This window comes from Pseudorasbora parva, chromosome 5, assembly GCF_024679245.1.
Source record: "Pseudorasbora parva isolate DD20220531a chromosome 5, ASM2467924v1, whole genome shotgun sequence".
NCBI lineage: Eukaryota > Metazoa > Chordata > Actinopteri > Cypriniformes > Gobionidae > Pseudorasbora > Pseudorasbora parva.
Genome location: NC_090176.1, coordinates 37,994,706 through 38,012,077, shown reverse-complemented (window position 1 = coordinate 38,012,077; position 17,372 = coordinate 37,994,706). Strand labels below are relative to the sequence as shown.

Below are 17,372 nucleotides of genomic sequence, written 5' to 3'. Positions count from 1 at the left end.
AATTTCATTTACTTAGTTGTACTTGTAAGCTGCCCTTATATTTAAATCTATAAATTATATGCTTATTCCACTCTTATATCATTCAGATATATTTTTTCTTTTTTCTTTTTCTTTTAATAATATGAACATTTATGCTGTCCAACATATATTTTAAAAATACATTTTCCATTTACCCAAATGCCTTTAACTTTGAAGAATATATTTTGCCATTTGAAAATGTAGATAAAATATATTTTAAATATAAAAAAATATATATTCCCTTAAAGACATGTTCTTTACAGCATATATATGTCAGTGAATAATGACTTAAATGTTGATCTTTTCATAACACAAAGACATCATATGGCTTCAAAAGCAATGGAATACATCACACAAGTTGAACAGACTAATTTAATGATATTTCTGTGGCCCTCGTTTGTGCTCTTTGGAGCTCTTCAGTCAGCAGTCATTAGAAATTGTCATTGTATGGAACAGATCTATTTAAAGAAATGACAGCACAGGTTTGAAATGACGATAAAAAAAATCCTTAGTTTTCTGTTCCTTAGTTTTATAGCTATGGTAGCTATATTGCACTCATGGTAATGTTTATACTACATCTAGTTGATAGTAATAGCAGAAAGTATGTTTGCATTTGACATGTTTATGGGAAACGGGGCTATTCCTCAAGGCTCCACAAAATAGCTCATGCCACCCAGATGACAGAATGTCCAGGGAAAGCTGTCTCACACTGAAACCATTATGCCATCGTACCAGCAGGATGTTACGCACAATTGTCCCTTTTCAAATCCAGTGTGAAAGAAAGCGTGTAACAAAGAGTGAAAGAGAGGGTCACTATGTTTGCTGCCGTCCAAGGGAATGTTCCCTAAACCATTCACTGAGGCAGATGCAGGGTTTTCCTCTTTTTGTGTGCACTCACTGAACTCAATCTACCTCAAGGCTAATTCATCTCTAAATGTACTTGATGTAAAACATTAGGCGTGCATGTTTGATTTTTATTGGAAATGGTCTAATCGTGGTAACCATATGAAACAGAGAGATTGAAAGAGAATGATAGAGAGAAAAAGAAAGGGTCAAAGAGAGATAGCGTGAGGATGAGGGTCTCCCAGTCTATTGCGATGCATGAGCGGGCGCTTGGCACCCTGAACAAAGAGTCACTTGTTTCTTGAAATTCACTGAGAGTGGAAAAAAACTGCATTAAAACACATGGTGCAACATAAACACAATCAGAGGAGAGCGCAAAACAGGCCCAAAGAGCAGAACTTTCCAATGTGATTGAAAGAGTAGAGTGAGGAAGTTCAGTCCTTCCAGAACTACAAAGATGAATGTTAAAACTAACATTAACAAAGGTTAATTTTGACAAATGACTGCATATTTGTTCATCTATTGTAACCTTTCATTTCAATAGTAGTTGCTAAGTTGGTGAAGGGCTATTCGGATGTACTGGATTTGAAATATTCCACCTTTGTTTATTGGTACTCAGATGAAGGCTAATAATATAATGAAGAAGAGAAACATGCTTTTATCTGGCAGAATTGTGGCCTCTACTGTAGCAGCAGGAGCTAACTGCTGAAGCTAACTGACCTGAGTAAATCACACACTTATAGCCTATCATGCATTTAAGTTTAGTTGGTAAACATGGGAAGTAAGCCCCTGCTGCTAGATATGTTTTTTTTAGTCAAGATGCCATCAGTTTGCTACCTAGTCACTCAAAGCTAAACATCTCAATCCCAGAAATGTCCTTCTGAATGAAGATTACAGTGAATCTAAAGATGAAAGAGATAGGGTACAACAAGGCTAAAGGCATCGTTTTTCTTACAACACCCATCTAAGCTGTTTGATATCTACGAATATTATAGAAGAAAAACTTGTCTGATGTTTGCTTTTTACAAACTCACAAATCTGACACCACACAATCCTGTCACCTCAGGGAGATAAAACATTTCAATTTGTGCTGAGAAAAGCTAGATTACAGACAATTTTTTGTTATAAGAAAGTTTATTGCTCCCGGCCTCATACTTAGCCTGCAAATCAACTACAGTGATTGATTTCTGCATTGAGCTAGACAGAAAGCAATGCTTTAAGCAGCATGTAAATAAACTTCATAACATTTTCTGGGTGGCTGTTGGATATATTGAAAGATATGTTGGATTATTGTCAGATAAAATAGAAGAAGGCTTGTGTGTACTCTCATTAAAAACAATGTGTTCGAATTTTAGAGACGTGGCGCTGCGCGGAGCGGCGCCGAGCTTCGCGTCCGGTGTGCGACCCCACTTTGATTTTCACAGATTAATTGTTCACTCTAAGACCTGTAATATGTGCTAAAAAAGTAAATAGGGTCCATTTTGGTTTCATGAGGACTTTAAAGTTCCACTAAGCAACTTTTCCGACCATTAGAGGGCGCCTATTCAAGACATAGGTGTAGTTTGATGACGCCAAGTTTGAGCGCAGCATCTTGCGACATGTGGTCTTCACCTCACAGCCGGTGAAAAAGAATCAGGATAGGATTCATGTTGATGGATGCGGTTATTAACGTTACTGTAGGATGAAGCAGAGCAGGACCGAGTGTTGTTGAGTGAGCGGTGGGACTTGTATTATGACGGGACAGTGGCCGGGCGCTGGCAATAATTCCGCTTTTCCAGTCACAAGTCACTGCTCTGTTTATTGAAAGAGTACCGAAAAAGCATACTCAAGTAGAAGTACTGTTACTTGTCTAAAAATGTATTTCTAGTAGAGTAAAAGTACCTGTCCTAAATACTACTCAAAGTAGGAGTAAAAAGTAGCCGTTTTAAAAGTACTCAAGGGTAGTGAGTGAGTATTATGCTATGAATGTTAACCACCTTATACCCTGCAAATTAAACATGTAGATTACGCTTTTATGGATAATTCTCACTAACAAAAAAAAAAAAAAAAAAAATGAGATCACCAACAGTATTTCAATATTTCTTGACTACTATTTTTATTTTTGACTGCTAGCACTAAAAACACAGCCATTAAATATTTGAGAAAGCCACCAATAATCTGGTAACATTTTTGACAACCATTCTCTAGAGGTTTTCTTGTGGTTAATTAAAATAGATTCCAAAGCGTTGTGCATTAACAATTTTACGTAAAAAAAGAGCGTTCTTTCTTTTCAAGACACATTCATTGTACTGCTTTAATTTCAATGGATGTTTTCTCTGTAAAAGAATACACTTAAGAAATCAGAATCGAGTAACTAAATTTTCCCCACTGATTATTTTGCTTGCAATTAAAAAATAAACCTGATTTAAATATAAATCTGATGCTTTATGAAAGTTATACATTGAACAATTTTAAATCGCCATGTGAGAATACATTACATTAAAATATGCACTTCAATAAGCCGACAGAAAGCAAGTTAATGCGTTTACATGTTAAACAAAATCGATGTAAGGGATACAAATCTAGCAGTGACGATCAGTTAATGCCTAATGCACTGAAGCCTTGCAAACAATCAAGCTAAATGAAGTGTTTCCAGCAGATGGCACCACGAGCTTGTGCAGAATATGGACCATTTGTGCGTGTATTAGAAAATGTAATATTCTGGTCAATTTCTAGTAATTGTTTAAGGCAATTTTCCCATTTCAGTCATTATACAGTAACCAGCAACAACTACCTTTCATCGTGTCCGCTGGTAGCGATTTTAAATGCCTGATCAAAAGCTGTTATACATGGTTCTGGACAAGCAATTGTTTAAAAATAAACTATGAATTCATTGCCATACTAAGCACACACACACACACACACACACACACACACACACACACACAAAACATTTATTTGAAATATGTAATTGATTGTTAAATTGGAACAAAAACATGTTCTAAATTATTTCAACTGATAAACTAAGTAATACTACCAATACAAAATCATGACATAGTAATGTACCTATAATGTAAATAATAAAGAATAATAATAACAATAAAACAGTAATATACAGAACAGGTGAACAAAATAAATTGATTACAAGATATGCTTGTACACTTATAGCTTCAGTTATATACTACTATGAAACATATGAATTGTAAGACATTAAAGACTATTTTAACACAATTTAAACCACAAAAATGAAAACGCGATTTTGTAAGAATTATAATCAGGTTCTGAACAGATTACACATTAAAAGTTCTTTCAGCCAATAAAACAATTGAATTACTCTGGGGTCCTATAAGCAGACACAATTTCACAGGCGGACAGGATTTGTCATGATGACACCGGCTCCTTATAACGTTAGCAATTTTCTCACAATTTACAAACAGTTGGAAACATTTGGGATTTTGTAAACTACTCAGATGAACAAAGGGCCTAGTGTTATATATATATATATATATATATATATATATATATATATATATATATATATATATATATATATATATATATATATATATAGTGCACCTTTAATGTGTTTCTGCGAGGATACAGTTTGATTTCGCGTGTCACTAACGTTAGCTTAAAATATGCCACTTCGCTGCAAAACGACTGCATAAAAGCGTCCAGATGGATATAAAATAATGCAAATAGACGGTAACAAACGTGATATTAAACATTTGGGTCAGACTCGTGTGTTTTTGTCACATATTTAACGTTAACTAACGTTACTTGAGGTACTAATGTTAGCATCCTCTCAGCATCGATGGCATTAATACAACATAGTCAACAGATTAATTACTTTATAATGATAGGAAAACATGTACTGTAGTTTAGTGTGTATAACATACCGTTTTCAGGCGTTTTGTTGTCTGTTTTAAATCTGTTGAGTGTCCCGCTCTGTGCAGACTCACGTGTCAGTCACTATAGCAACGGACAAATAATAATCTACCACGGTTTCGCGAACACTTTGCACAAGCTTGCTTGCAGTTTATCGAATTTTTTTTGTAGCAAGTAACGAAAATGCTTTTGGGGAAATGTATCGGAGTAGTGGAGTAAAAGTTGACAGAAATATAAAAATTTGAAGTAAAGTAGGCTACTTTTCTTCTAAAAAAACTGTTTAAGTACTGTCTGTAACGTATTATTATTATTATTATTATTATTATTATTATTATTATTATTATTATTAGGATAACTTCGTTACATTACATCGCTGGTATTTATCTTGAGCCTACTGAAAGAAAATATATGACAAGATCGTAATCTGGTTTAAAGGGTTAGTTCTCCCCAAAATTAAAATTCTGTCAATAATTAACTTACTATGTTGTTCGACCCGTTCATCTTCGGAACACAAATGAAGATATTTCAACTGTGAAAGAACAATGTTCATAAAACACCCATTACACAAAATAGGCCTTCAGTTTAGGACCATTTTTGTTCTACCAAGGAAACCATTTTTTATTGTATTTTTTTTTATAGGCTGTGTTACATTTTATATAGCGCTTTTGTATTTCAGATGTATCTCCTAAAATTATTTTGAGAAAATAAAAGTATGCAAAATAAAACTGTGATATGCAAAAGTTCTGAGAGAAAGGAGTCCAAAATGAGAATGGGCTGTGAAAAACATGGGAGATAACTTTATTGTCTTGCAGAGGGTACTCTTTTTTTTATGACATTAGTGTTTTTAACTTTTAATGGACAGCATATGAGGTGAGGCAATGGGAAAGGCGAGAAGTGAACAGGAGCAGGAATTCGAACTCGTGCTGTCTGTGTAGTTGTGTTTCGCTATCAATGTGCTGCCCATACGGCTATGGCGCTAACAGAGGCTTCTCTAAGATCACAATACTAAGTGCTGATTATTTTATATGTCTCATGTATCAGATTTGTCTTCAGTTCTTTTTTAGGAGAAACATTAAATGATTAAATGAAAAAATATACTCCTATTGTAAATACTGAAACTAAAAACCATTATACATTTCAGATTATTAAGGGTTACTAAAATGTATCTTCAATATTTAGCAATGTATGCCTATATGCAGCACATTCAGTTTCAAAAAAATACAAATGGAGACTTTTGTCTCCTGCTTCTCACACCTGTCCACACTTTGTCATGAGACAAAAACTCTCTCACAACAGTCTCCTTTAAAGTTTTAGAAGAGATCTCCTAAACTAAATACTCAATGGGTCTCATATTTTACTTATCTAAACTGTAAAAGAGATCTCAGCAACATAAACACATATGCTCATATTTTTCTCTTTACCTGACTGTCTCCTTTAAATGTGAGAGATCCAGTGTCTCTATTTAAGGATTAAAATATGAGTACTGTGTGTGATGATGTTGAGGTTGAATCTTTAGCGAAGACAAATGTGAGACCACTATACTTTCTAGGTAATGAGAAAATATGAGTATAGTGTGCAATGTTATTGAGATATCTTCTGAACTTTAGAGGAGACAAATGTGAGCGATCTAGAGTCTTTAGTTTAGAAGAAAAACCTTAGCACAGTGTGTGTTGTTGATTTCTCTTCTCAAACTTTAAAGAAGACCGTTGTGAGAGTTTTTGTCTCAAGAGGCAAACGAGAAACAGGAGACTTAACCAAAAGTCTCTTTTGATGTTTTGATGTTATAGTAACCAAATTTTTGTCTAGGAGAAACATTTTAGATGTTGCTGGAGTTACACCTCTACTCTTTTCGAAGGACATTATGGGATTTTTATGACCACAGAGTGTCAGGCCTCAGTTTAATGTCTCATCAGAAGGACAGTGTATCTCTGTGCCCAAGTAGCAGTGCTTCATCTGTGCTTCCCCATTATATTGCCCCAAGTCAATAGCTGTCTAAGAAATCGCCTAGTCTTAATCTGCATCGCTTTTTGTACTCGTTGTCATTACGCAGGCCACAAGAAGTAATTGGGTATTTTATTTATTTTTTTTGGGTCACTTTTACTCAAGACATCCTAGCTGGCAACATTCCATTCATTATGTTAAGCTAAGCTAGCGGTGACCCTGCAAAAGTAAAACAATGCATGCACTGAGACAAAAATGCATTTGCCCACATATCTAAATGTAGGAAAGAAGTTGAATAAGCCCTATTTCTAAAAACTGGAGTGTTCCTTTAACATAAGTCACCTAGGCCTACACCGGTGCTCTATCCAATTTAGTGCTGAGGCATTTTCTTTCCTGGTTCGGTTGAAACCTTGAAACACGCCCCAATCACAGCCCAATAAAGCAGTACCAGACTCATATTCTGACTAGAATCTGAGTATGATGATGTCAGGCTAACAAAACACACAAGTGAAGCACCTGATTTGGTGATTGAGATTTGAAAGTTAAATTTGCTACTATGGTGTTTTGTGTGTCAGTTTTGGAGCTTGCCATCTGGTGACTATATGCTTCTTTTTTTTTTTTTACAGAGAAGAGCAGTGTGAACATAACTCGTTATGTTTAATGGAAGAAGGACGTAGTCATGTGGGTTTGAGACAATATACGGTCAGTAAATAATGCCAGAAATCCTCTTTGGTTAAACTAATCCTTGTTTTAGATCACTGTAATAGTTAATCTTGTTACATTTTTGTATCAAAACACATAATTTACTGAAAATGAAAATAATAATTCTTTATTAGCTACTTGACTTGCAATTACCTGGCCGTATTTACAATGCAACACATGTTCACTATAAACTGTAATCGCAGTGCCCTCTGCTGGTGAACAGAACTAACGGTCCTGTCAGATGTTATAAAAGATCAGCATGTACAATAATCATTTTCTTGAACAGATCTTATTATTCAGTGGGCCACATGAGAAGGTTTTATTCAGGGCAAGTTTTTGAAAAGCATAGAGGACATGATAGGTGGTTTAAAAATAATAAAATTTTAACAGTTTACAATGAGGTTAATTTCTTATCATTAGTTAACTAGGTCACATTAGTTAACATGAACAAACAATAAACAACAGTTCTACAGCATTTATTAATCTTAGTTGATGTCAATTTCAACATTTATTAATACATTTTTAAAAACGAAAAGTTGGGAGAGCGGGGCACAACCTAACATTTTTTGATTGTCTCAGTTTGTGTAAACCCACTAAGGGTTCAGAGTATTTCCCACATTAATTGCACACACGTCTATTAAAAATTATGCGGTTTTGTTTCATTAATACAGTGTATATTTTTTTCTAGATTTACCTCGAAAGAATGGAATTGGAATGTAAAAAAACATGCCCCATAGTACATTGTAACATGTGAGGGGCACATTGTTACATGAGAATATGACAGCTTTAAATGTTATCTGATATAATAAAAACAAATATATAAAACAAACTAAACAAATTTGTGAATAAAATAAAATGATCAACTTTTTCATAAAAAAATTGCATTTTTAATGTTTAAAAATAAACACATTTTTGAGTTTGACAACAAACACATTGCTTTAAATAATAATACTTTTTTTTAAACATTAACTCTTAGTCTTTATTCACCTTTTTCTCATGGTTTCTCAATAGAATTCATAAAAGTGTAGAATATAATGCATTGTTCTAATAGGGGCACTGTGACAACATGCCCCACCTGGACAACTGGGATTTAAACCCGGCTTGTGTCTTCTGCTGTTAGATCAGCATTAAAGACTATCTCAACTGTTAAAAAGATACAAGATTAAAATAATATCAGATTTGTCTCATTTAAAATAAACACAAAAAATTCTATTAAAAACTTAAAGAACTTAAAGGGATAGTTCACCCAAAAATGAAAATTCTGTCATTCCAAACCTGATACAAAAAACGATATTTTGAAGAATGTTTGTTACAAAGCAGACAGAGCAACCATTGACTATCATAGTATTTTTCCCTACAATGGTAGTCAATGGTTCCTCTATCTGCTTTGTTACAAACATTCCTTCAAAAAATCTTTTGAAAATGTTTTGCTCATTTGTTTCTCTACTATTGATATGACAACTAGTAAATACATTTTGTTATCCTGGCATGTGTGGAGAGTATAAATCATGTGTATTACAACTAACCCCATGTTAGGTTGTTCCCCGCGCTCCCCTATTGCCGAAGCTGTTCACGTGCACCACGACACATGCATGTGGTGCTCACGCAGGAGCTAACCAATGGTGAGCCGCCGTTCTGCCGTAGAACCCGGAAGCGCTGCACTGTATTTACTCAGGGCTGCGTTATCCTAATGGGCAACATGGGCTGCAGCCCAGGGCCCCGAAAACCAAGACAATTCTCTTTTGCGTCATCCTTTTTTTTTTTTTTTTTGGATCGAGGTAATTATGCGTACGTTGAGCATCGTTGTCGCACACCCGAATGGAGTCACAGCGGACACCCAGTACATCGTCACCTCAACATGTCGAACGAAAATGTAAGAAAATATGACAGTGGCAGGGGCGGATCTACCAGGGTTTCAACTGCCAACCTAAAAGAAAGACCATTGCCACCCCAGCAGGCAGCTAGTGTATCCCAGATTCCCAATGCATAAATTATCATTTGTTCCTCTACCGATTTACATTAGCGGCGCTTCAAATGTGATGAGATAATAGCAATAAAACACGTCTTTATGTTATTGTGTAGTAGCTAGTCCAACAAATGACCTATGAACTTCTTAGATCTGCAACGCAAATTGTTTGATCACGAATAGATCGCCTGTTATAGCCTACGTCCCAATGTTAACGGATTTCAGCTTCTCACTGCACACGGATGCGATCCGGCAGTGCTTTCCAGGTCTGCAGCAGCGCGTCGATCGTTTCTACACCGAGTCTATTTTGTGCTGGACGCGCTGAATTAAAGTGATAGAATGCTGTTCGCATTAAAATAAAAATGCATTGAAGTGAAAATCTGGTTATTTCACCACAGATTCATGTAATTTAAAGTCTAATCTGTTTCAATAACTTTTTGCCTCGGGTAAATCAAGAAAACAGACACATTTAGGTAAATAGGGAGACTGAATAATGGAGAGCTCTCGTCCTTTCTTGAAGGTGGTCATGAAGTTCTTTATGACCTGCAGGATTTCTTAAAAGATTTAAAAATTAAAGAAATTAAAGACTAGATTTTTTGTCTATTGTAAGTTTTAATGTAAAACATTACATTATGTTGGGGGGGAGGGGGAGGGGGTCAAGGGCCCCACACAGGCTTAACACGGCCCTGTATTTACTACGTCGACTGCATAGGATAACTATGTTAAAGAGTAGCGATTGTTGAATAAAGTCATTATTTTTGCCTACAAAGAGTATTCTCGTCACTTCATTAAATTAAGGTTGAACCATTCTAGTCACATGGACTATTTTAACAATGTTTTTAACACCTTTCTGGACCAATGACGTTGCTGCCTATGGAGGGCCAGAGAGCTCTCGAATTTCATCAGTAAGACCTTCATTTTTGTTCCGAAGATGAACAAAGGGGTTTGGAACAACAGGGTGACTAATTCATGACAGAATTTTCATTTTTTGGGTGAACTAACCCTTTAAAACTAGTCAAAATCAACAACTGTATTTTTTTTAAAACTAACATTAACAAAGAATAATGAACGTTGTAAGAAATACATTGCTTTTTGTTAGTTCAAGATAGTTAATGCCTTCATTAATGTTAACAAAGGAGACATTACTTATTGTAAAGTGTTACCAATAAAATAAAAAGTGTGCATTGCTGATGAGAAAAATATTAAATTAAATTATTTAATTAATTGTCTCTCACAACATTCATTCACAACGTTGGCCTACTGTAAAAAAAGCTGACATCATAATTCTGGTGAAAATATCAGGATAAGACGGAGACAAAATGAGGAAAGACATACTTACTTCAACCACAGCCTATTATGATCATCTCATCAATATGATGCAGTCAAAACAGAGCACAGCTAACATAGATCTATGCCATCTAACCCACAGAGGAAGCTTCTAATGAACGTATGTTTCTGGGTTGTCCAGGAAATTATTGATCTTCTTTGCCACGTCATCAAGCTCATTTGTATTGCTGTATTTCAGGAGGTTGTGGGATCGTACAAAGTAATGCCGGAGATAATGCTGGCTAACACATTTATGTAGCTTTTGCACCAGCCGTAATACGCATCCCCTGAAGTCTCTCCAGTCCCTGGTGCAGGGGTACTTCTCACATGTCCAGAAAAGCAGTATCTAGATGATGTAAGGATATTGGGAAAGTGTGTAAACTTGCTTTTGTATACAAGCAGTATGGTGTTTCAACAGCCATAATAACTTAAATCACAGGTAAAAGAAAAGTTAAAGTTAAATCAAAAGTAAAGAGGCGGTTGGGCTGGTACCTGTAGATGGTAGGCGGTGATGACGGGTTTGCTTCCAGGGCACCAGACGTCCTCCTTGAGCTGTCTGACCACCCGATAACACTTCCTGCGGCAACCGCCGTCCTCATCTATATTACTCAGCAGCACCTGCTCTGCCCGTGAGAACGACAGCCGCCAGTGGTAGTTTGATGTGGCCATTAGATTGAATCCAAACGACTGCAGGGAATTTATTAAGATTAATCAACATTGTATTGTGTGTATTCATTCTTTATTTTATTTCAGACCCATGGGTCCATATTAAACTTTAATTTTTAGTCCTTCCAAAAGCAGGAAAAATACCTTGTATCACATCCCCCTGGTTTCAAAGACAAGACTTAAGCCTAGTTCAGGATTAAAAGAATGTTTGGGCTGTTTTAAACTGAAAGCAACTTGTGCTGACATATCTTCAAATATGTCACACCCATTGTGTGTCTCAAGATGCACACCATTTCTAGTGTACATTTATAAAAATCTACTTAAAGGTGCAGTGTGTAGTATTTTTGAGGATCTGTTGACAAAAATGCAATATAATATACATAACTATGTTTTCAGTGGTGCATAAAGACCTTACATAATGAAGCGTTATGTTTTTATTACCTTTGAATGATCATTTCTATCTACATACCTACATCTCCGGTCCCCTTACAGTGAATTCGCCATTTTGCACCATAACGTTTCTACAGCAGGCACAGATTACTCGTGGCCCAAACTCACACAACTTTAAACAAATAATTTTTAATAAGAAACAGTTTCTAAAAAATCTTTATTTTATTAGAAACATTAAAAGGGAACTTTTTGTTTTTGTCCTATCTGGTCATAAAAATGATGTCAACATTAATATAACAACGTTAAGTTCAGGGCCGTAGGCAGGATTTTAAAATCAGTGAGCTCCGAAATAAGGTAGTTAGGGAGGTTCGGGGGAATCATGCTTTTTTGTGTGCAGATAAATTATTGTTAACACACTTACACACTTATTAATGAATTTAATCAAATAATAAAAAAAAGAAGAAAAAAAAGGATGAGGCCACACATTTTGTGGGGTCTTGGAGGCCCCCTAGAGGTCGGAGGCCCCCGGTGGTAAATCCGGCCTTGTTCTACAGTAGCCCTAAACGGACAAACTGCTCTCCAGATCTTTGTCCTGTGTCGCCCACCGTAACTGTGTTTATTTTTATATTTTTAAATTTGTGTGTTTATGTTATATGTTAATTGTGTGTGTGTGTGTGTGTGTGTGTGTGTGTGTGTGTGTGTGTGTGTGTGTGTGTGTGTGTGTGTGTGTGTGTGTGTGTGTGTGTGTGTGTGTGCCTGTTTATGTGGTTTATGAGGACACAAATTTGTATAACTACATGGGTATTACACTGGTATTACACTATAAATGTGGTTTATGAGGACATATCAAATGTCCTCATAATTCAAATGGCCTTAAAAACATACTAAATGATGTTTTTTTGAGAAAGTAAAATTGCAGAATGTTTCCTGTGATGGGTAGGTTTAGGGGCAGGGGCAGTGTAAGGGGATAGAAAATACGGTTTGTACAGTATAAAAACCATTACGCCTATGGAGAGTCCCTGTAAACCACATAGACCAACATGTTTGTGTGTGTGTGTGTGTGTGTGTGTTTGTGTGTGTGTGTGTGTGTGTGTGTGTGTGTGTGTGTGTTTATGTTATATGTTAACTGTGTGTGTGTGTCTGCGTTTATGTTATACACACATACACACACACACACACGGTTTGTTTTTGGGACATTCCATAGGCGTAATGGTTTTGATACTTTACAAACCGTATTTTCTATCCCCTTACACTGCCCCTACCCCTAAACCTATCCATCACAGGAAACATTCTGCATTTTTACTTTCTAAAAAAAACTCATCCTGTATGATTTATAAGCATTTTGAAAAGTGGGGACATGGCCAGTGTCCTCATATTTCACCCTCTCCTTGTAATACCTATGTCATACCCATGTCATTATACACATTTGTGTCCTCATATGTCACAAAAACATGCCCGCCCACACACACACATATGTAGTGTTTCCATGTTTTATGGGGACTCTCCATAGGCGTAATAAATGTTATACTGTACAAACCGTATTATCTATTCCCCTACACTGCCCCTGCCCCTAAATCTACCCATCACAGGAAACATTCTGCATTTTTACTTTCTCAAAAAAAAAAAAAAAAAAACTCCGTCTGTATGATTTATAAGAAGTTTTCCTCATGGGGACCAAAAAAATGTCCCCACAAGGACAAGAATTTCGGATATTGCCATCTTTATGGGGACAAACTACCAGCCCAGGGATTACCAGGACCCCCCCTTAACATGTAAAAAAAGATGCAGTAAAATAAAATATATTTACCTAAGATATTTTATATATTAATGATATATGTAATGAATACAACTCCACTGACCTTAATACAGCGAGCACGCTCAGTGGAGGGCCATCTCCGAAAGAGCCGTGGCCACCGAGCCCTCTTTGGCCAGTAGTTCATCAGCTCGACTGTAGGAACCAGTTCCACCTCAATTTGTGCCTCTGATGTTTCCACGGCAACACGCACCACTGGTCCAACTGATTCCAGTATACTCACCTTACCTATGAAAAAAAGGCAAAAGAAAATTAAAACGCAAAAGAAACATCGCAAGAACCAGTGCACATTTATGCGTTAAGTTTAACATGATTTACTCAAGTAGGATTGAATCCTGGATCCACATCCTTATCGACCCCGATTTTAGGATTAGGGTTGACAACATTCTTATCGACCTAACAGTTCTCTCTGATCTTGTTTTTCTTTTCCTTTTTTGGGGGGGATAGGAATGTTATGCTAGATATGTGTTTTACCATCAACACATTGAACCTGTGGGTCTAACGAGAAAAAAATGACTGTCTCAAACAAGAGCTTTTTAAACTTCACGCTGTTTCTTTCTAAAGATTTCCTTTGCTACAGCTCATCTGTGTTCATGGAATCTCCACTGATAGCTGCAAACAAGCATTTATTGATTGCAAGTAGGATCCAAAAACCTGAAAACATGTACATTTGTACAATATAATACAGCAGTTTTTATTCCAAATTATATTCTAACAATTTGAAGGAAAAGTTAAATTGATCAATACTGTTAATGTGGCTAATTACCAGAAATTATCTAAATATATGTATATATGCATGTATCCGGACTGTGTATATATATATATATATATATATATATATATATATATATATATATATATATATATATATGAATATTTTTTAGAGACCACTTAAAATTGTTAAACCAATTAAAACATCTGATTTGTCAATGTTGAGTGGTCTCTTAATTATTTCCAGAGCGGCATATACACATTTTTCTTAAATAAATACATGCATATGTTTGTATTTATATACAATACAATACACAGTTCACACACATATTATGTAAACACAAACTATTATTTTGGATGTGATTAATTGTGATTAATCAAATTGACAGCAAATACATGCATGTGTGTATTTTATATATATATATATATATATATATATATATATATATATATATATATATATATATATATATATATATATATATATATATATATATATATATATATATATATATATAACAATACACAGCAGGCCTACACATACATAATATAAACTTTTATTTTGAATTTTAATATTTCTTATTCAATTTAACATTCAACTTTTTATTATCCAGCATCCTAAAATATTTTCTATATTTTCAGATTTAAATTATATTTCTCAGATTTTCTATGCTGACTTTTAAACAATGCTGTAGATAAAACATCATAAAATAGGGAGACATCAGCACATATTGTACAACTGTCTCTGCAAAAACCTTTGTAGGTATAGCGTAACAAACAATCAAAACCATAAAATGCTGGATGGATGGAACATATGCATATCAATGCAATATTATTTGTTTTGATTTTTTAATACTAACCCGATAATGTATGAAAATGATATAAGTATATGGTTGAGACTGTAGCTGAAGCCTCTAAAAATGGACCGAAATCTAATTTAGAAATCAAAGACAAAGGGAATCCTATAAAACACTAACTTGTTAGTCCACAGGTCTTTATGGATGTCTCCAGATGCTCTTTGAAAACATTCACCACCTTGGCTGGCACAATATCACCCTCGATGGTCACGCGAGTATCCTGCCACTCCTGACTGGGGTTGACGAAACTCTCCAGCTCCAGCCACTGGTAGAGCTTCTCCGGCTCACGGACCGGTGAGAGGAGACGAGACCCGCTCAGCGTGTAGTAACGCCACTGACGTGTCCGCCTTCCCTTATAACCCATCAGGCCCTGTAGAGGCACCGAGATCCGGTACAAAGTTGGAGTGAGCACCTGCCAAAATTAACCAGAAATCTATAAGCAGCTGTACAATGTTTACTTGTACATTCATGTTAAAATGATAGCCTACTACAGCAGAGTGTTTCGTTGCTTACTTGGATGGCGGGGTTGTATGCACATCTTCCCCGGAGTAATGCAGACCATTTTGAAACTAAAGTCGGCTGGTCCTAGATCAGATTGTGGACACCAGAGGAATTAAGATGTTACAAAAGCATCCATGATTAAATGTTATTCTTTGCAGAATAGACAAAAGGCCTACATGAAGTATTACTTTGAGGCTGGCATTATTAACTCCAGAGTTTGCAATGGACTGGAAACGAGCATCCTTTGAGCTGATCTCAGACGTAAGATCTTTTATGATTTTCTGCGCATCTTCTACAGACTTTGAAACCTGCCGATGTCTGAGATCCACCTGACAATAACACATTCGACCACCATTAATGCAGAAGAATCAAATTAGTATCTTGTAAACAAGCCAAAACAGTGTCTTTCTATTTTGTATCTATTACCAAAGTTCCTTTTGATGTATCTAACTGCACAATAAAATATGAAAATTAAAATAAAAAAAAAACAAAAGTTACTCAATATAACCCACGACAGCATAAGTAGGTCACCTGATTTTGCAAATAGTTGTCCAGATCTTCATCAGTGAAGTTGGTCATTTTGCAGTCTATCCTTAGAATAGGTGTTCTCTTCAAATGCTATTTTTGAGTCTTCTTTTCAGCAGCAGAGCTTGATGTGAGGTCTTTGTGGTCCTTTTTGCAGTTCTTTTGTGTTCCAGTGTACGTGTGACACAGATTGCACGAGGGAAAAGCACTTCAGCAGAGAGCCATTGATCTCACATTATTGATTCCTGAGATGCTAAAAAAAACTCCCATGTTCCTCTGGGCAAATGAGTTCACCAATTGCTTACTCACATAGCAGATTTCACTTATAGAGAAATTTGAATGTAAACACCTATTTAGTTTTAATCTAAAATTCATTAGATGCATGTGGCATTTACAAACATGCAACTACACTTTCTAAAAATTGTTATTTTGTGTCACTATAGATAGCCCATATCAATTCTAAGCTAATTCCAACAACATCACAAAATATGTCATTTTATATATGAGATCTTATACAAATATGATGTTTAGGTGTTATGTGTTTTTTTGTTTTGTTTTTTTTTTTGAAGAAAAAAAAAGGTTTTCTGGCATAAAATTAATAAGAAAGTAATCATGAGTTCAATTGAAGAACAATTTGTATTGATTGTTGACAATTTGTAATGAAATGCATAAGTTGCATTAAATTTAAATCCATATTTTAAATTGCAAAATAACATAATTTACTGACTTTTGTGCCCTCCAGAATGTCATAAGCTCATTCAGCACTAATTCACTACATGTGCATGAATTGGTTGGCTTCTTACACAGTCCAATATAGTAGAGGTCATGTGATCACAATATGGAAAACCATTGTTCTAATCACTCCCACTCCACCCATTAACACACATTACCATCAGTGGTGGAGAGAAAGTGAAGTCATCTGGGTCTGGCTAATTATTAAGGCAGTGCAGCAACAATTTATTAACATCATAACTAGGCCCAACACATATTTATGCAACTAGATGGAGCAAATGATAGAGCCCGCTGATAAAAAAAAGAAAAGAAAAGATAAAAACACCTCAAAGCAGACTTGGATGTGTCTCTCGAAAGTTTAAGCTTAAATAGTAAGCTTAAATAGATCATAGGAGTATTGCCATCAAATGGTCTCACTACAATCAACTTAGCTTACAATTCTTTGGGAAACACACCCCTGAATTGTTTCCAGAATGGCCATATTTTCTCCAAACTAAATCACTGTGCAACGAGG

General features: G+C 35.5%; 1 protein-coding gene across 1 annotated transcript; it reads right to left on the bottom strand.

Annotated features, from left to right (window-relative positions):
• Window positions 1-10,775: 10,775 nt before the first annotated feature.
• On the bottom strand, window positions 10,776-16,180 carry mab21l3 (mab-21-like 3). Its single transcript, XM_067445091.1, has 7 exons — window positions 16,133-16,180; window positions 15,790-15,930; window positions 15,614-15,685; window positions 15,221-15,512; window positions 13,579-13,760; window positions 11,156-11,350; window positions 10,776-11,009 (listed from the first exon to the last, which is right to left on the bottom strand). Exons 1-7 carry the CDS (start codon window positions 16,178-16,180, stop codon window positions 10,776-10,778), a joined length of 1,164 nt encoding a protein of 387 aa, XP_067301192.1.
• Window positions 16,181-17,372: the final 1,192 nt, after the last annotated feature.

Coding starts and splice junctions, on each gene's coding strand:
- mab21l3 (XM_067445091.1), bottom strand. CDS start 16,180: ATGACCAACTTCACTGATGAAGATCTGGACAACTATTTGCAAAATCAG. Junction 15,513..15,613: donor CATACAACCCCGCCATCCAA/GTAAGCAACGAA, acceptor TAATTTTGGCAG/GTGCTCACTCCAACTTTGTA. Junction 13,761..15,220: donor AAAGACCTGTGGACTAACAA/GTTAGTGTTTTA, acceptor TTTTTTTCATAG/GTAAGGTGAGTATACTGGAA.